We start from the raw sequence: 20494 nt of genomic DNA, 5'->3' as shown, positions 1-20494 counted from the left end.
AACCACTATGGGGGTCACTATTACTACTGGGACCACTATAGAGGTCACTATTACTACTGGAACTTCTATGGAGGTCACTATTACTACTGGGACTACTATGGAGGTCACTATTACTACTGGGACTACTATGGAGGTCACTATTACTACTTGTACCACTATGGGGGTCACTCTTACTACTGGGACCGCTATGGGGGTCACTCTTACTACTGGGACCGCTATGGGGGTCACTCTTACTACTGGGACCGCTATGGGGGTCACTCTTACTACTGGGACCACTATGGAGGTCACTATTACTAATGGGACCACTATGGAGGTCACTATTACTACTGGGACCACTATGGAGGTCACTATTACTACTGGGACCACTATGGAGGTCACTATTACTACTGGGACCACTATGGAGGTCACTATTTACTACTGGGGCACTATGGGGTCACTATTACTACTGCTTCTGCTCGCGTCTCTGATGTGCAGCGCGAGGTGTTTGCACTATGAACGAGGTTGATTTATGCAAGTATTTAATTCCTGTGAAGGACCTAAAGGTTTCCAGGGCTCGTTCACATGGCATTAATACACAGCAAAACGAATCCATTGATTTCTAAGGATTTATACACATGTACGTATTTACGCAGGGTTTTTCAGTCGCGTAAAAAAAACCTGTGAAATGCCCAATATTGGTACATATTACGCACCAAAATAGTCTATGCCCATTGAAATCAATAGGGGCATTCTTGCATTTTTTACGTGTGTAAGCAAACCCACAATATGCAAGGAATATGTATATTTCAGACGCATACATATGCTGCGTATTCATACAACTGAACTACTGATCGCCTGTGTGGATGACCCCTAAATGTGGTTTTGAATACTTTGAGGGGTGCAGTTTTTACAATGGGATGATTTATAAGGGGTTTCTAATACAAAGGCCCCTCAAACCAACTTATAAACTGAACTGGTCTGTGAAAAAACTGAGTTTGACAACAGTGGAAGATGACCCATGTTACACCTGTTATTCAGGGGTTGATACAGCTTAGTCCGAAGCTCGCAGAACAGCGTGCCCTTGTAGTTAATGTAAGCACACGTCACATTATGTATTCATCGTCAGGACTAAACTTTCATAATGTCCCCCATGATTGGACACTATACCTTTCTTTGTTCTACTTTGCACTGTTAAAAAAGCTAACCCTGAGCTGGTCCCTCAGAAAGAGCGCAGTGGGGACTTCACACACTGGATGTCTCTTGTTCTTTCTCCGATGATTATCACTAATTAATTTGGACACATGAGAGAACTCAGATCCCGCTAGCCTTACTGACGATTCTAAATTTAAAGGAGTACCCCAACAGGAATGTTCTTTGAAAATTTGCTGCTATACTTATAAGCCTTGTAGCATCTGGAAAAAAAATAGAAAGGAAAGTTTATACAATGAGTCCAACATAATGCGGGCATATGGCAAATGTTATTAACTATTGTGTGCGGTATAACGGTCTGTGTTACCAGCAGAAAATGTCACATTTTGAAAAATACTAATTTTTTAAGATTTTCTCTAGATTTAGTTTTTTTTTCTTCTAAATAAATGCAAAACATCAACCAAAATTTACCAAGAATATAAAGTGAAACGTGTCACGAAAAGCTGCCTCCGAATCTCTTGGATAAGTAATAACATTCCAAACGTATTAGCACATAGAGTGAAACATGTCAGATCAGAAAAACTGGGCTTGTCCACATAGGCCAAAACTAGCTGCAGAGGAAAGAAGATAACAGGAGGGGGGAACTGGGAGTGTTATCCTCTTCCCTCCGCAGCCGTTTTTGGAGTTGCTTTCTTTAGCCCACCTTCCAAGAGCCATCATCTTTCCCTCCATCTGTGTTTTGCAGGATGAGTTGTATTTTTAACAATACCCTTTAATCTGCTGTATAATGGATCCAAAAGACTGGCATGTTCCCTTTTTTTTGCGGTTTAGTACAATTACGGCGATACCAATTTTCCAAAATATTTTTATGATTTACTATTTCTAGAAAAAAAAAAAAAAAAAATTCATTTTTGTGTTTGGGTTTGTGGAGTTTTTTTACAGGGCGAGCAGCCGTTTCTATTGGTGCCATTTTTAGGTACATTAGACATTTGATTTCTCTTTTTTGAGAGATGGGGTGACACAATTCTGCATGTATTTCTCCTGCTGCTTCCATCATACGGGATCATTAATGTAAGTGGTAACAGCAATTATGTTCATTTTTGGTTTTGTTTTTTTAATTAAAAAATTGGGAAACATTTTTTTAAACTTTTAACATTTATATATAGATTTTTTAAATATTTAAAGCATTCTGAATTTTCAATAAGCTTTCTACTATACATCAGGTTCGCCTTACCCTCTTCTCATTTGCTGTTGTGTATACCCTGCTTCATGTCTGTAAGTTCAGATTTTTAGGTGGTCTTCCCATTTTTCTGTTGATCTGCTATTCTGCCAGTAGTTCCCTGTCTTGACTTCTTTGTCCTTACTTCCCATGCTGCATTGCACAGTATCTGGTCCAATCAGCAGTAAGGCAGTGTCTGAATGCCCCTCCAGGATGATCAGGCATTTAGAGACAGTCTGTCTAAATGGTTAGTAAGCCCACTATAATCTACACACACACGACTGGAGATCCCTATCACATTGTCTGCAGATATGTCAGCCTGTAGCCTGTGAGTACATGAGATCTGCCTGTGCCTCTCTTGCTATATAAACATCCCACTGTCCTCGTTACTAAGATAGCTCTGTACCTAACGACAGAGAGTGGATTGCAGAGAAGCTGGAAGGGAGACCCCTAGTGGCAGCCAGTTCAAATGTAATTTACAGTGGTAAAGCAACAACATTTTTAGTGCAGGTATATTACAGAAATGATGAGAATCACACAAACCACTAGATGAGCAGAAGTTGTCTGAAAGTTCCTGCGCCTTTAAACATATTTTATTAAACTTGTGTTTAGATTTCTTCTAGTCCTGCTAGGGGACTCGATCATTACACTGCAATACTTCTGTGTTCTCTCTTTTTTTCCGCTTTTGAGTTTCTTTTCTTTCTTCCCTGAAGATGAAGTGAAGCTTACATGTTTCCATCAATGCGGTTAGAGTCCAGCCATTCGTTAATATTGTTGCTGTATTTATTTGGGTTCCTTTTCAGTGTGACCCCTATGTGAAGATAGCCATTGGCAAAAAGTCCATCAGCGATCAGGAGAATTACATTCCGTGCACGTTAGAACCTGTTTTCGGAAGGTAAGTGGCAGGAATCTGAGTTTACATACCAGAGTATCACAGAACAGTGAGGAGTGAACATACAAGACATATCAGCGTGTGAGGAGGCCCCTTCAGGGAATCAACGAGGCGGCAAGCACAAAGACATGAGGTCCCAGGCCTAGAATGTGCTTCAGCCTTAGGTGAGATGACCACATTGACCTTAGCAGCATGTCAGCACTTTATAAACACAAACCCCTATTTCAGCCTTTGACGATAAGGGACCCCAGTCCTAGGATTCCCCTCACAGAGAAAGCTTTACAGGAATCTAGTCAAAACTCATCTTTACGGAAAAGGAAGTTGGTTTGGACAAGAAGGATATTGAGTTTATTATCAAAAAAGTTGGTTTGAGTAAAACTTAGTTTTTGACTTTGATACCCTTGATGATCTACGGTGAACGGCCCCTTTATTAGAGCCCCCATGTAGTAGCATGTTGGACCTCCTTTGGCCTTCAGAACCTCAACAATTTGTTTTGGCCCCTGCGGCCAGGAAGCTTCATGTAGTTGTTGAAAATGAGATGGCGGTGCTGACATGTTCTGACCGTCTGAGAGGAACGGGTTATCCGTTCATGCTGCTTGCGCCAAATACTGACCTCCCATCAGCACGGTGCAGCAGAAACCTGGACCCATCTGACTAAGCAATGGTTTTTCTGCTGCTCAGTGATGCAAATTTTGCACTCTTTTTCCCACTGTATCTGTTAGACACAATGGCGCTGGAACTGGTCGTCCGCTGTTATATCCCATCCGTGCGGAGGAACGGCGAGTTGTGCGTTCGGACACGTTAGTTGGAGCTCCAGCGCTGTATTTGGCTTACTGTGCAGCCTGTTGGGCAGAACGATTCCTGACATCCTCTGACTCACGTCGGTGATGAGTTATTTCCATCCACAGGATTCTCTTTTGCTCGATGTTTTCCTCGATCGCGCCATTCTTTATGTTCTCTGCACATCGTTACATGATAAACCCCCCCCCCCCCCCCCCCCCGCGGTTGTTGGTGACACCCCGGCTAGCCTATAACCGATGACCGGCCTCGTTGGAAGTCGCTCCGATCGCTGGACTTTCCCATCTAATGTGGATTCACAGAAACTGATCCACAGAAAACTTGTCACGTGACTTTATGCTCCGGGGGCGCAGGGAGAATTACCGTACAGGGATGCACCAATTGTGAGAGGGTCGGGGGCTCTGATAAAGGGCTGGGCTGTCTGATAAAGGGCAGGGAACTCTATAAATTGGCCATTCAGTGTAGATCCTCTGTTAGTCCCTTAAAAGTATTTTCACAACTCAGAATGTTTAATAATGGATTTTTCTCTGTCCCTCAGGATGTTTGAGCTGACCTGCACCCTGCCATTAGAGAAAGACCTGAAGATCACACTTTACGACTATGACATGATGTCAAAGGATGAGAAGATTGGAGAGACCTTAATAGACCTGGAGAACCGCTTTCTCTCCAAATATGGAGGCCGATGCGGCATACCAAAGACATATTGCATGTACGGAACTCTTTATTAAAGTATCTCTCCAGCCTAAACACATGCATACAGGAAGTTTATCAAGGCTTCTCGCTACAAGTCAAGTCTCATTGTGACTTAGGAACGTGTAGGTCCTGATGTAAAGGTGGAGATCGGTACTTGTCTGCCCGGCCTTCACAGCGGTACTTGTCTGCCCGGCCTTCGCAGCGGTACTTGTCTGCCCGGCCTTCGCAGCGGTACTTGTCTGCCCGGCCTTCGCAGCGGTACTTGTCTGCCCGGCCTTCGCAGCGGTACTTGTCTGTCCGGCCTTCGCAGCGGTACTTGTCTGCCCGGCCTTCGCAGCGGTACTTGTCTGCCCGGCCTTCGCAGCGGTACTTGTCTGCCCGGCCTTCGCAGCGGTACTTGTCTGCCCGGCCTTCGCAGCGGTACTTGTCTGCCCGGCCTTCGCAGCGGTACTTGTCTGCCCGGGCCTTCGTAGCGGTACTTCTCTGTCCGGCCTTCGCAGCGGTACTTGTCTGCCCGGCCTTCACAGCAGTACTTGTCTGTCCGGCCTTCGCAGCGGTACTTGTCTGCCCGGCCTTCGCAGCGGTACTTGTCTGCCCGGCCTTCGCAGCGGTACTTGTCTGCCCGGGCCTTCGTAGCAGTACTTCTCTGTCCGGCCTTCGCAGCGGTACTTGTCTGCCCGGCCTTCACAGCAGTACTTGTCTGTCCGGCCTTCGCAGCGGTACTTGTCTGCCCGGCCTTCGCAGCGGTACTTGTCTGCCCGGCCTTCGCAGCGGTACTTGTCTGCCCGGCCTTCGCAGCGGTACTTGTCTGCCCGGGCCTTCGTAGCGGTACTTCTCTGTCCGGCCTTCGCAGCGGTACTTGTCTGCCCGGCCTTCACAGCAGTACTTGTCTGTCCGGCCTTCGCAGCGGTACTTGTCTGCCCGGCCTTCGCAGCGGTACTTGTCTGCCCGGCCTTCGCAGCGGTACTTGTCTGCCCGGCCTTCGCAGCGGTACTTGTCTGCCCGGCCTTCGCAGCGGTACTTGTCTGCCCGGCCTTCGCAGCGGTACTTGTCTGCCCGGCCTTCGCAGCGGTACTTGTCTGCCCGGCCTCCGCAGCGGTACTTGTCGGCCCGGCCTCCGCAGCGGTACTTGTCTGCCCGGCCTCCGCAGCGGTACTTGTCTGCCCGGCCTCCGCAGCGGTACTTGTCTGCCCGGCCTCCGCAGCGGTACTTGTCTGCCCGGCCTCCGCAGCGGTACTTGTCTGCCCGGCCTCCGCAGCGGTACTTGTCTGCCCGGCCTCCGCAGCGGTACTTGTCTGCCCGGCCTCCGCAGCGGTACTTGTCTGCCCGGCCTCCGCAGCGGTACTTGTCTGCCCGGCCTTCGCAGCGGTACTTGTCTGCCCGGCCTCCGCAGCGGTACTTGTCTGCCCGGCCTTCGCAGCGGTACTTGTCTGCCCGGCCTCCGCAGCGGTACTTGTCTGCCCGGCCTTCTAAGCGGTACTTGTCTGCCCGACCTTCGCAGCGGTACTTGTCTGCCCGACCTTCGCAGCGGTACTTGTCTGCCCGGCCTTCGCAGCGGTACTTGTCTGCCCGGCCTTCGCAGCGGTACTTGTCTGCCCGGCCTTCGCAGCGGTACTTGTCTGCCCGGCCTTCGCAGCGGTACTTGTCTGCCCGGCCTTCTCAGCGGTACTTGTCTGCCCGGCCTTCGCAGCGGTACTTGTCTGCCCGGCCTTCGCAGCGGTACTTGTCTGCCCGGCCTTCACAGCGGTACTTGTCTGCCCGGCCTTCACAGCGGTACTTGTCTGCCCGGCCTTCACAGCGGTACTTGTCTGCCCGGCCTCCACAGCGGTACTTATCTGCCCGGCCTCCACAGCGGTACTTGTCTGCCCGGCCTCCACAGCGGTACTTGTCTGCCCGGCCTTCACAGCGGTACTTGTCTGCCCAGCCTTCACATGAACTCATTCAGACTCTTTTAGGGGACCAACCATCATTCATATGCTTGTTCACCCCCCCCCCCATAGTTTTTATAGGGCTCACAGTGTAGTAAATAAGTGATATATAAAGTTTGTTCTGTGGGTCAGTATGACTACAGACATACCAAATGTATTCAGCATTGGGCTTTGTGGGTCTCGTCTTTTGCTGGGTGAACTTTCATTTTAATTATCGTACTTTTACACTTTTATGTAGACCCCACAGGGGAATTGAGCTTGGAAGCATTTAATTGCTTGTACTTTGTACTGCATTACTTCAGTATTGCTGTATGTAGTGATTTTTGATGTTGCCTTGAACAGGCTTTGATTGGCATATATGCATGGGAGCCCTGGAAGCCTTCAGTAGTGTCCGTGCTGCCTTGCTAGCCTATTAGCACCCCACGATCGTGCTGCAGGGGGTGCCGATGGAGCGAGCAATGGGGCGCTGACCATTTAAGCGTGTGGTCAGCTTTAACTGCAGCATCAAAGCAGTTACCGCCACGATCATAGCTAACTCTAATCCTGGCAGTTACCGGGGACTCTCAGAAATAGCTGGTAGCCATCAGGTCTGGAGCAGACTTGGCTCTTAAGCCCACTCCATACATCCTTCATAAGTCCGTGATGCTTTTATGTGTTTGTTGAATATTTGAGTGCTGCGGCCAATCACTGGCCTGAAAAAAGTACATCTGTCCTGTGAAAAGGGGTGTGACCTATACAACAGTATTCGCGGTACACTAAGCACGTCACTCTATGATTTCTCCCTGATAGCAGTTTAGAAACGTTATCAAGCGTGGACTAAAAGCTCTTCTGCTAGATAAGAATACCCTGTAAATGGCACATAGTGGGTGGAGCCCCTCTGATACATAAGAAGACTCCATTAGATGGCACATAGTGGGTGGAGCCCCTCTGACACATAAGAAGACCCCAGTAGATGGCACATAGTGGGTGGAGCCCCTCTGATACATAAGAAGACTCCATTAGATGGCACATAGTGGGTGGAGCCCCTCTGACACATAAGAAGACCCCAGTAGATGGCACATAGTGGGTGGAGCCCCTCTGACACATAAGAAGACCCCAGTAAATGGCACATAGTGGGTGGAGCCCCTCTGTCACCTAAAAGGACCCCAGTAAATGGCACATAGTAGGTGGAACCCCTCTGACACATAAGAAGATCCCAGTAAATGGCACATAGTGGGTGGAGCCCCTCTGTCACCTAAAAGGACCCCAGTAAATGGCACATAGTAGGTGGAACCCCTCTGACACATAAGAAGACCCCAGTAAATGGCACATAGTGGGTGGAGCCCCTCTGACACATAAGAAGACCCCAGTAGATGGCACATAGAGGGTGGAGCCCCTCTGTCACATAAGAAGACCCCAGTAGATGGCGCATAGTGGGTGGAGCCCCTCTGTCACATAAGAAGACCCCAGTAGATGGCACATAGTGGGTGGAGCCTCTCTGTCACATAAGATGACCCCAGTAGATGGCACATAGTGGGTGGAGCCCCTCTGTCACATAAGAAGACCCCAGTAGATGGCACATAGTGGGTGGAGCCCCTCTATCACATAAGAAGACCCCAGTAGATGGCACATAGTGGGTGGAGCCCTTCTGTCACATAAGAAGACCCCAGTAGATGGCACATAGTGGGTGGAGCCTCTCTGTCACATAAGATGACGCCAGTAGATGGCACATAGTGGGTGGAGCCCCTCTGTCACATAAGAAGATCCCAGTAGATGGCACATAGTGGGTATAGCCACTCTGTCACATAGAAGACCCTAGTAGATGGCACATAGTGGGTGGAGCCCCTCTGTCACATAAGAAGACCCCAGTAGATGGCACATAGAGGGTGGAACCCCTGTGTCAAATAGAAGACCCCAGTAGATGGCACATAGAGGGTGGAGCCCCTCTGTCACATAAGAAGACCCCAGTAGATGGCACATAATGAACCTGCTGCAGGTTTTGTATTAGGACTAAGAAGCTTCCTTCCTTTGTTTCCTCTGCAGCTCTGGGCCGAACCAATGGCGGGACCAGCTCCGGCCTTCCCAGCTCCTTCATATGTTCGCCCAGCAGCGCAGCCTCAAACCTCCAGTCTACAAGAACAACAGGATTTCATTCCGGAATCATGAGTTCAGCATCTCTGACCTCGGTGAGCTCCACGGCGCTTCTCCTGACGGCACAAACGGTGGCCTTGACTCTAATTAAAGCGACATCCACCTCAAAGATGTCTAGAGGTTTATCGTTGCAGCTTATTACAGAGCAAACTCAGGACCTCTTCCCTCTCTTCATAGTAGACGACAATGAAGGTCCTGTCATGTTCACTGCACCCACATAACAGCACCAGTCACAGTTACCTCCTCCACAGTCCTGCAGTGGCCACCTCCCACAGGAAGTTACATGTGGACAATGCCCAATTAGCAGCCAATCATATGTAACTTCCTCTGGTGCCTTAGTTAAAAGCGGCAATAAAAGTGGGTGGGGTTTAGTGGGAGGGGTGTGGCCTCCTACAGACTAACAGACTTGCTATGTAAGACCCCGGTGTACATTATGGTACAAATCTACCTCTGCTCATGGCTGGCGTAGATTCTAATTTACAGTGAATAGACCCAGGATGGTAATCTATGTCCTGGCTGGGAGGGGGTTCTCGCAATTGGATGAAAACTTGCATCCTATGGCTGGCGTGGGCTCAGAGATCGCAGCAGGACACAGCTGTGACTGACCGCCAGCCTTCTGATGCAACACCGATCCCCATTGTTAACCCCTCACATGCCGCGATCAATGTTGATTGCGGCATGTAAAGTGTTCACTGAGTGAGAGCGCTCCCTCTGCGATGTTATTGCCCCTTCTCCGTGTAATCACAGAGAACCGATGGGTTACCATGACAACCGGACGCCTGACAGTGATGGTCCGGATCTGCCATGGCTTGTGATTCCTACGAGAATTTATAATGCACTGCAGTATAAAAGTACTTTAATGTGTTGTCAGTGCGATCAGCGGGACATAAACAATGTAAAAAAATAGCAAAAAGTCAGAACACGTAAAAAAAAAATAAGAAAAACTTTTTTGTGCATTCTCCCCTCTGTGTTTAAAGTTTTTTGTTTCTTTTTATTAAAAAACCCACGTTTGGTATCATCGCATCCGTAATGACCTGTTTGATAAACTGAATACACTATTTATCCTGTATGACAAATACTGTAAAATAAATGTAAACCGCCCGCACAGAACGCGTCCGGAAAAATCAAAAAGTTATGGGACTTTAAATGCAGCGATGCAAAAAAATTCTTATATATATATATATATTTTTTGGTATTGTCATAATTATACGAATGTCATCTATGCTGCGTGGTTAACGCCGTAAAAACAACCACATGTCAGGATAGATGGGTCTATACAAAAGTGTTAACAATAAAAACCACAACTAGTCAACGCAAAAAACAAGCCTCATCCGGCCGGGTCAACGGGACATAAAAAAGCTGTGGCATCTGAAAAGTGGAGATGGAAATTCCCCCAAAATTGTCACGTCCTTAGGGCTAAATTAGACAACGTCACTAAGGGGTTAACAGTACGCGCCTCTTAATTTGGCACATCTCACACTAAAGTAATTTTGCTTTGGACTGGCGCATGAGACCGTCTCCCCCATAGTGTCCTAGAAACATTAGGTGTGTGGGATCCAGCAAGGCGGGGAGAAGCTGTGGCCCGATCCTGTGCTGTGCCGCCTACTTACCGCTGGGTTCTCCTTCCTCTACAATGCCGGACCACACATTGAGGAAACATCATTGAGCGCATCACTACTAGGTTGCTTCCTCCCCCAACACCCTCTTGTGGCTGCCGCCGCTAGTGGGTGGGACGGCCTTATGTTGGAGGACTGACTCCCACTCTAGGGTGTGCGCAGCACTAGATTACAGCAGAAAGCTCCTATTCACTGAAAGTAAACAGAGTTCTTGGAAGTGGTAATGAGTGTAAGCACAAAGTATGCAGATTCAGTACTGGAGCACCTGACACATCCTTTCTGATTGACAGAGGACAGTAAATTCTCGAATCCACATCTGGGACCCCCCGAGGAATGTCTGGCCCTACATGTCCTGCGCAAACAGGCCCTGGTGTGTGAACATGTGGAGACACGATCCCTGTACAGCCCCCTGCAGCCCGATATAGAGCAGGTAAGGACCTTTCATCACACAGCTGCAGGTAGAGTGGACTCCAGTGTAACAGTCACTGAGATCAAAGATGGCTGCTTTCTACAAGGTGGTGAGAGTGCTGGTGGGCAGGTTGAGGCAGGTGCATTGGCAGCACATCTGTGACATTCCCAGTCCTGTATGCTTTACAAGCGTCCGTACAGATTTATTACACTCTCCTCAGTTTACTATAATATTCCTCCTTATTACATGACAATTTCAACCAACATAAAAATAGACATGTTAGTGCAAAAATCCATATTAGCTATATGATATGCTTATGGGGTCCAAATTCTTATTTAGAGGTAAGCTGAGCTCAGGAGATTACCTCTCACCACAACAACACTTCGCATGATTAAAGTAATCTGTTTATTGATTGACAGGAAGCAGCTTTTATAGAGGCACAGGCTTTGATTACAATAATTCAAATCTATTATAATTCATTTATTACCATTGGTCGATGAGACAAACACTATATGAATATGCAAGAGAAGGAATTTAACATCTAAATTGCTGAAGGAAAAGCTGCGCAGAAGCAGTAAAATTCTACATGATTAACTTCTCCGAACACAAAAGTACTTTAATTATAAACAATAAATTGTTTAGAGAGAGCAGTAGAACAGGACGCAATGACCCGAGACATTCAATCTAGGGCCCGGAATGTTCTAATTCTTCAATACATTTTAGAAAATCTTGTAAAGGAAAAGTGCAAAACATTGACACAAACTGTCATACAAAATGGAAGGAGCATACTATAAGATATACAAGGGAAGAGGAGTCATATTCATTTCACTAACAGACATAATATATATCCTGCCGGGGACTAAGTGTCTCCACCAACAGAATAGTGAGTGCAGCTCTGGGGTATAATACAGGATGTAACTAAGGAGCAGTACAGGATAAGTAATGTATGTACACAGTGACTCCAGCAGCAGAATAGTGAGTGCAGCTCTGGAGTATAATACAGGATGTAACTCAGGATCAGTACAGGATAAGTAATGTATGTACACAGTGACTCCACCAGCAGAATAGTGAGTGCAGCTCTGGAGTATAATACAGGATGTAACTCAGGAGCAGTACAGGATAAGTAATGTATGTACACAGTGACTCCACCAGCAGAATAGTGAGTGCAGCTCTGGAGTATAATACAGGATGTAACTCAGGGTCAGTACAGGATAAGTAATGTATGTATACAGTGACTCCACCAACAGAATAGTGAGTGCAGCTCTGCAGTATAATACAGGATGTAACACAGGAGCAGTACAGGATAAGTAATGTATGTACACAGTGACTCCACCAGCAGAATAGTGAGTGCAGCTCTGCAGTATAATACAGGATGTAACTCAGGAGCAGTACAGGATAAGTAATGTACTCAGTGACTTCACCAGCAGAATAGTGAGTGCAGCTCTGGAGTATAATACAGGATGTAACTCAGGAGCAGTACAGGATAAGTAATGTATGTACACAGTGACTCCACCAGCAGAATAGTGAGTCCAGCTCTGGAGTATAATACAGGATGTAACTCAGGATCAGTACAGGATAAGTAATGTATGTACACAGTGACTCCACCAGCAGAATAGTGAGTGCAGCTCTGGAGTATAATACAGGATGTAACTCAGGATCACTTGTTCTTATATAATATCTGCTTTGTGTTTTAGGGAAGATTACAGATGTGGGTGGACATATTCCCAAAGTCATTTGGACCTCCTGGACCACCATTTAATATAACACCCAGAAAAGCAAAACGGTGAGAATTCTAACATGTTGTCTCTAGTAAGAAGTTGATAACATATGAAATGCAATACAACCGCATATACAGAAGGGATATACTGCTGGGTGCCATTGAACAAACTCAACGCAAAACTGCAGTTGTGAAGACAAATGAAATACTGGGATGCATAACAATAGAGTGTAAACAAATCTATAATTATATTATAAAGTCATACCTCCCAACCTCTTAACAATGAAATAGGCATCCGTCCTGCTGAGTGTGCAGCATCACTTATTTTTAATAGGCCAAACCTTTTTTTCTAAGCCATTCCCCTTGGGTTCCCTCAAAGTAATAGTGCCCTATCACGTCAATAGTGCCCCTTTGTGACCCTCTTCACAGTAATAGTGCCTCTCTATGGCCTCTCTCACAGTACTAGTGCCCCTCATTGACTCCCTCACAGTAATAGTGACCCTCTCATAGTAATAGTGCCCCTCAATGACCCCTTTGCAGTAATAGTGCTCCTCAGTGACCCCTTGATGGTAATAGTGCCTCTCTATGACCCGTGTCACAGTAATAGTGTCTCTCAGTGATCCCCTCACAGTAATAGTGCCTCTCAATGACCCCCTCGCAGTAATACTGACCCTTAGTGATTCCCTTGCAGTAATACTGCCTCTCTATGACCCGCCTCACAGTAATAGTGTCTCTCAGTGACCCCCTCACAGTAAAAGTGCCTCTCTATGACCCCCCTCACAGTAATAGTGTCTCTCAGTGACCCCCTCACAGTAATAGTGCCTCTCAATGACCCCCTCGCAGTAATACTGACCCTTAGTGATTCCCTTGCAGTAATAGTGCCTCTCTATGACCCGCCTCACAGTAATAGTGTCTCTCAGTGACCCTCTCACAGTAATAGTGCCTCTCTATGACCCCCCTCACAGTAATAGTGTCTCTCAGTGACCCCCTCACAGTAATAGTGCCTCTCAGTGACCCCCTCACAGTAATAGTGCCTCTCAATGACCCCCTTGCAGTAATACTGACCCTTAGTGATTCCCTTGATAGTAATAGTGCCTCTCAATGACCCCCTCGCAGTAATACTGACCCTTAGTGATTCCCTTGCAGTAATAGTGTCTCTCAGTGACCCCCTCACAGTAATAGTGTCTCTCAGTGACCCCCTCACAGTAATAGTGCCTCTCTATGACCCCCCTCACAGTAATAGTGCCTCTCTATGACCCCCCTCACAGTAATAGTGCCTCTCTATGACCCGCCTCACAGTAATAGTGTCTCTCAGTGACCCTCTCACAGTAATAGTGCCTCTCTATGACCCCCCTCACAGTAATAGTGCCTCTCTATGACCCCCCTCACAGTAATAGTGTCTCTCAGTGACCCCCTCACAGTAATAGTGCCTCTCAGTGACCCCCTCACAGTAATAGTGCCTCTCAATGACCATCTCGCAGTAATACTGACCCTTAGTGATTCCCTTGATAGTAATAGTGCCTCTCTATGACCCACCTCGCAGTAATACTGACCCTTAGTGATTCCCTTGCAGTAATAGTGCCTCTCAGTGACCTTTTTAAAGGAATATTGTCCCTCATTGACCTTTTTCATAGTAATAGTGCCTCTCTGTGATCTCTTTCAAAGTAATAGTGCCCCTAACGGACTTCACTCACAGTAATAGTTCCTCTTAGCGACCACCCTCACAGTAATAGTGCCCCTAACGGACTTCACTCACAGTAATAGTTCCTCTTAGTGACCACCCTCACAGTAATAGTGCCCCTAACGGACTTCACTCACAGTAATAGTTCCTCTTAGCGACCCCCCTCACAGTAATAGTGCCCCTCACAGTAATAGCACTGCTCAGTGTCCCTCTCATAGTAATAGTACCCCCAAGTGACCCCTCTCACAATATTATTATCCCTTAAAGTGTCCTACTTCTGAATAATGCTTCTGCATGTGCTCCTCAGTAATAGTCAGAAATGATGAAATTGGACCATGCTACTGTGTAAACGTGTTCCTCGATAAGAGTCAGTCATTCACTGAGGCTGGTCAGCAGTAGCAGAATGGCACATTGGCATGTAGTAAAATCTAGATACTTCAATGTGATGAGATAAAACCTTTGATTTACGTGGGAGTCCAGAGATCTGGGGTCAGTCTGCTGCCATACAGGGGACTGAAGTTATGTAATGGTCATAGATCCAGATATTCGATGGAGTTCTTGTGTTAGTGCAAAGTTTTTATCAATTTATTATTCACGGACTTTCCGCTTCCTAACATTCTTAAAATTCCCTTTCAGCATTAAAGCTGTTGTCGCTCCAAGATACGTTATCTCCAATCTTCATGATAAAGGCTAACTTACTGATCAGTGTGGGCCCAACTGCTGAGGCACGCATCGATCCGAAGATTGGTCATCCTAAGCGCCCCTGAGTGAGTGGAGTGGTGGTTGCACATGCATGCTGCCACTCCCGTTATTTCAATGGGACCACCAGAGACAGCCAAGCACTTGAACTTGATCATCCCCAGCAGTCCTATTGAAATAAACGGAGTGGCGACATACGTGTGCAACTGCCATTTCATTCAGGGTTGGCTTGGACAGCCGTTTTTGGGATCCATGGGTGTGCCCGCGGTTGGACCCATACTGATCAGCACATCAGCCCTTATCCTGTGATTAGGTGATAACGTACTTTGGTGGGACAAACTCTTTAACCTTTTTAAATCGCTGGCAGTTTCAAGATGCACTGAGCAACGTTAATTGTTTGCACCTTATGTATTGCACATTTTAGTTTCCCTTTTTGTACCATAAATAACAGTGGTTCACCTCAGGCTGCAATGTCAAAGAGACTACAGAACGGAGAAATCTTTGTAGATTTTTTAAAATGAAAACCTCCCATTCAGCAGTGACATAAGTATGCCCACCCTGTACTCAGTATTAGTTGAAGCCCCTTTGGGAGCGATTCCAGCCTCCGGTCTTCTTGGGGATGATGCCACAAGGATTGAACCCTCTGTTAGGTTGGAAGGGCCGTCTGTGGACAGCCATTTTCATCTCTCCCCCAATGTCCCATTGGGTTCAGGGCTCTGGCCACAGAGTTGTCCCCACTCCTGTGTTGTTTTGGCTGGGGTCTTAGGGTCATTGCCTTGTTGGAAGGTGACCCTTCTGCCCAGTCAGAGGTCTCTGGTGCTCTGGATCAGGTAGTCATTTTCTCTGTACTTTGCTGCATTCAGCTTTCCATCAATCCTCACTGGCTTCCCTTCCCCCAGTATGATGCTCCACCCACCAGACTTGAATATAGGGATGGTATTGGGTAGGTGACGAGCAGTGCCTGGTTTCCATCCACTCTGACCGGCTTCCCCTCCCCCAGCATGATGCTCCACCAGCAGGTGTCACTATAGGGATGGTATTGGGTAGGTGATAAGAGGCGCCTGGTTTACATCCACCCTGACCGGCTTCCCCTCCCCCAGCATGATGCTCCACCACCAGGCTTCACTGTAGGGATGGTATTGGGCTGGTGATGAGCGGCGCCTGGTTTACATCCACCCTGACCAGTCTCCCTCTCCCCGAGCATGATGCTCCACCACCAGGCTTCACTGTAGGGATGGTATTGGGCTGGTGATGAGCGGCGCCTGGTTTCCATCTACCCTGACCAGCTTTCCCTCCCTCAGCATGATGCTCCACCACCAGGCTTCACTGTAGGGATGGCATTAGGGAGGTAATGAGTGGCGTCTGGTTTCTTCCTGACAGAACACTTAAAGTCAAATAAGTTCCATTTTGGTGTCATCAGAGCAGAGAATCTTGTTCCTCGCAGTCTAACGAGCTTTCAAACCTACTCAGGTTTCTTCCACAATGGTTGATCCAACCCGGTTAAAACTGCCCTGACACAGGTTTAGCAAGCACAAATATAGACACACATGGTGAATCTGCCCAAGTCCAGCAATACAAGAGCGAGCACTATATGACCGCCATCAGGTTACACATGGGTCTAGCCTGTTGGTTTTGGTGTTTCTGGACCCTTGTTACTCCAGCAGATTCTCCTTACAAGCCGTGACTCTTACATTACATCTTCCCACCAACAGGTTCTACCTGCGTTGCATCATCTGGAACACTAAAGATGTTATCCTGGATGATGTCAGCGTTACTGGAGAGAAGATGAGTGATATCTACGTGAGGAGGTACGGCGATTGTCCGGGCAATACAATCCCATGTCCTGCCCAAGTAATTGTATCAGTATTTGCTGACTGGTCCTTAGACAACCCACCAGGCATCAGAAAGAGGGCACCAGTGCCCATCCAGGCACAGTAGCTGGTCCGTATGTTGTGGTCTGGACTGCAGCTCAGTCCCAATACCCTCTCTAAATCTACACAAGGTCCTTGGACTGTCAGCTGAGTTAATGGGAAGAAGGAACATTGCCTCTACAGCAACCCCTATTGGAAGGCAGTATTCCTGCAAGTCAATGTCAGACCTTTTAACAAGCCTTATGACAATGACTGGGAATATGAGCCAAAGCCAGAGTCTTACCCAGAGGCAAAATATCACTTTGCACCGACAGACTGTTTTGGTTATTGCCCCCCATCAGTGTACCGTAGCTTCCTGGGTTGGCTACTGAGGGGTCTATAAATGTGGGTTGAGACGGGTACAGTTTCTCCTTAGGGAGGGCATCTAGCAGGTTTGAGGAGACTTGTAAGACCATGCATGCTCCTCTGGGAAATATGCAAAAGTCATTGTTACAAGACTTTTTAACAGGTGTGACACTGACTTGCAGGGATGCTGCCTTCCAATAGGTCGCGCTGTGGAGGCAATACTCCAGCTTCCAATTTGCATATATTTCCCAGAGCTGCATGCATGGCCTTGTAAGTCTTCTCACACCTTCTTGGTGCTCTCCCTAAGAAGAAACCATGCCCTTCCTAATTTCCAAGCGTTGTCACTGTGTACCCATTTACCTGCATGAGAGCAAATAAATTCTGGATCTGAGGAGTCTGGGGGGCCATTCACATCCTGTAAATACTCCTGCATGTGTTTGAGGCTGATGCCTATGGATATGCCATATTGATTTATCACAAGGCTATGGCTTATGTAGATTAGGTTGCAGGTCATTATATAAAACATGCATTCACATAAAAAAGTATTTGCCCCTTTCTAGATCCCTCCCTATTATTGTTATACAGTATGTGTTTTATAGAATGGTTTCTGGTCTTTATATGAAATGTTAAAAGGCACCGGAGTCATGGCACACAATGTGTTAATTATCAGTACACACGTGTCCGGGACAACATTTTTCAACACCCAGATCACCAAAGTGGAAAAAGTAATTGCCCCCTTTGCTAAGAAAGAGACCAGATAAAATGGTTTGTTCTAGCTTGCCACCAGCCTGCAAGTAGTCACCACAGGGATCTACCTGGAGACAATGTCACTTCCAGAGGAAATCTCTGAAGAAATCTGAAAAAGTCAAAATATGTAGAAGGGAGTTAAAGGGTTTTGCGCAATCCTCAGGATAGGTTATCAATAGTAGATCAACAGGGTTTCTACTGCCCAGGATCTCCACCTATTAGCTGTTTGCTGGGCGGTCCACTTGTGCATGGAGCTCTCATGTAAAGGAAGTAGACAGCTCCGTTCTATCTGCAGTGGCCAGGCTTGATATTACAGGCAAGGATCTTCTTCATTTTAATGAGAAAATGCCTGGAGTACCAATACTGGACACTGCAGAGAGAACGGAGCTGTCTGCCTCCTGTACACATCAGCTCCAGCAATCAGCTGATTGCTGGGGATCCAAGGCTGCAGAACTCACTGATCTACGATTGATAATCTATCCTAAAAGACAGTCCAGTAATAGTTCACAATTAGAGATGAGCGAACACGTTCGGCCCCGCCCCTTTTTCGCCCGAACACCGAACTTTGCGAACACTTCAGTGTTCGGGCGAAAAAGTTCGGGGGCCGCCGTGGCAGCGCGGGGGGGTGCGGCGGGGAGTGGGGGGGAGAGGGAGAGAGAGAGGGCTCCCCCCTGTTCCCCGCTACTGCCGCCCGCGCCGCCGCGCATCTCCCCGCCCCCCGGCGGCACCCGGACCTTTACGCGCGAACACTGCAGTGTTCGGCAAAGCCGGTGTCCGGGTGCGGATGTGTCCGTAACGGACATGTTCGCTCATCTCTATTCACAATGTGTATGCGGGGGCAAGGGGGTAGTTACTTTTCCAACTGGGTGTTGGACTATAATATTCCTTTTCTACATACTGCGATACCCCATAGAGTTGATAATGTCCACCAGTGATCCATGGTGTGATGGTGTCTCCATGAGTTGTATCAAATGATCCCAGCTCAGCTACATCTGTGGCTTCCAGTGTCCATGACTGTAGCAAGAGACTTCCAGAAAAGAGCCCCCGGTAAGTGCGATGGAGAGCCGTATGCCGCTCTGCAGAGTCACGGCGCTCCTTTGAACTCGGCACATATTGAAGTGGTTTATATGGCGGTATATACACATGTAGGTGCCGCCCTTCCAGGACTCACATGAAAGTAATGCCATATTGTGCCAGCTCTACAAATATACTTCTGGAGGTGAAGCCGCTGTCCTGTTCTCCTTCTCCTAGCTGGCTGATCGGCCATGAAGACAATAAACAGAGAACAGATGTGCACTACAGGTCTATGGGTGGCGAAGGCAACTTCAACTGGCGCTTCGTGTTCCCTTTTGATTATCTTCCTGCGGAGCAGGTCTGCTCAGTGTCTAAGAAGGTAAGAGCAGCCCAGAAGCATGCGGAGCACAAAGCCCGACTGTCTGAGCGCACCGTGATGTAGAATACATCATCTTGGGGGTTGTTACATTTACGGGGGCTCCGGGCCTTCCTGCTGACTTGGATTCTCAATAGCGCATCATGTGACCATGCGGATCTATCCCTCGTAATGGGGCGGTGGTCACCACATCGCCTCCACATTATCTGATGACGGGCACCCTCTCCCCTCCGTGTATCCATAAGGCACAGATTATAAATGATTATTGGGTCGCTGCCGCAGGTTCTGAGCCTTCGATAAGCAGTGATTGTATATACTGGTCACTTATCAATATACACTTGTTATACAAGCTGTGTTGTAACCCCACACTGATGTAGTGATTCCCCAGTGAGCACAATCACAATGGGAGCACCTTCCCTCTGTGAACCTTTTAATCCATTAATTGTGCCATGTATGACATTAACAGCATGAATCGGCGCTCCCACAGATCCCCGCTGTCAGTCACAGCCGCCTCCCACTGTGGATGGCGCGAGCTCAGCTTCTGTTCGTAAATGTATGTCCATTCGCAGGAGCTGCCTCGCAGCCAGGACTTACATTACATTTATGTCCTGAGACGGCAAGGGTTAATGTCCATATAGGCATTAAGTAATACAACCCGGCGGCTATCAACAGACGGGTAACAAGACAAGATCAGCCGTGACCGCCAGAAGTACAGATAGAGACGGCACCAAAATCTATTAACTGCCAGGCTCTGCAAATAGTATAGCCGCGCCGCGAAAACAGAGTAGAGCTCCACAGAAAGCAGGTGTAGAGGTGCCATATCTGTAGGCTCCTGAAGAAGGCTCCGCCATATGCCGCTTCTAGCCGTAGAGGAGCATACATCGCTCTCCCAGGAGGTGAATGTAGGCCTATGATGTGGACGGACCGTTATGTGTAGGCGTACAGTGCAGATACGTCATTCATGTCTGTCTCCTGCAGGAACATTTCTGGAGCATTGACAGGACTGAGAATAAGATCTCCCCGAACCTCATCCTACAGATATGGGACAACGACAAATTCTCCTTTGATGACTATTTAGGTAAGAAGCAGCGCCACAGTCTGACAGGCAGCGATATAAGCGAAGGAAGAAGTCGGCGGGCTGTACCGCAAATCACTGATGTATTATATTCCATCCTAACAGCCGCAATCAGCTTAATAAGGCGACATTGCAGGATGCCCCCCAAATGTTCAA

General features: G+C 47.5%; 1 protein-coding gene across 6 annotated transcripts in view; it reads left to right on the top strand.

The window, feature by feature from the left end:
- DYSF (dysferlin) overlaps positions 1–20494 on the top strand; it is a 419332-nt gene that overhangs the window by 387849 nt on the left and 10989 nt on the right. For all 6 annotated transcript variants that reach the window (XM_066572850.1, XM_066572852.1, XM_066572851.1 and 3 more), the window contains 8 exons: positions 3151–3242; positions 4576–4746; positions 8681–8823; positions 10695–10834; positions 12508–12596; positions 16623–16718; positions 19125–19266; positions 20242–20341. In XM_066572850.1, coding sequence (XP_066428947.1) covers positions 3151–3242; positions 4576–4746; positions 8681–8823; positions 10695–10834; positions 12508–12596; positions 16623–16718; positions 19125–19266; positions 20242–20341 — 973 coding nt within the window. The remainder of the gene's footprint in view (positions 1–3150; positions 3243–4575; positions 4747–8680; positions 8824–10694; positions 10835–12507; positions 12597–16622; positions 16719–19124; positions 19267–20241; positions 20342–20494) is intronic.

The sequence above is a fragment of the Eleutherodactylus coqui genome, chromosome 7, assembly GCF_035609145.1.
Source record: "Eleutherodactylus coqui strain aEleCoq1 chromosome 7, aEleCoq1.hap1, whole genome shotgun sequence".
Classification (NCBI taxonomy): domain Eukaryota; kingdom Metazoa; phylum Chordata; class Amphibia; order Anura; family Eleutherodactylidae; genus Eleutherodactylus; species Eleutherodactylus coqui.
This window is presented reverse-complemented; position numbering and strand designations above follow the sequence as displayed.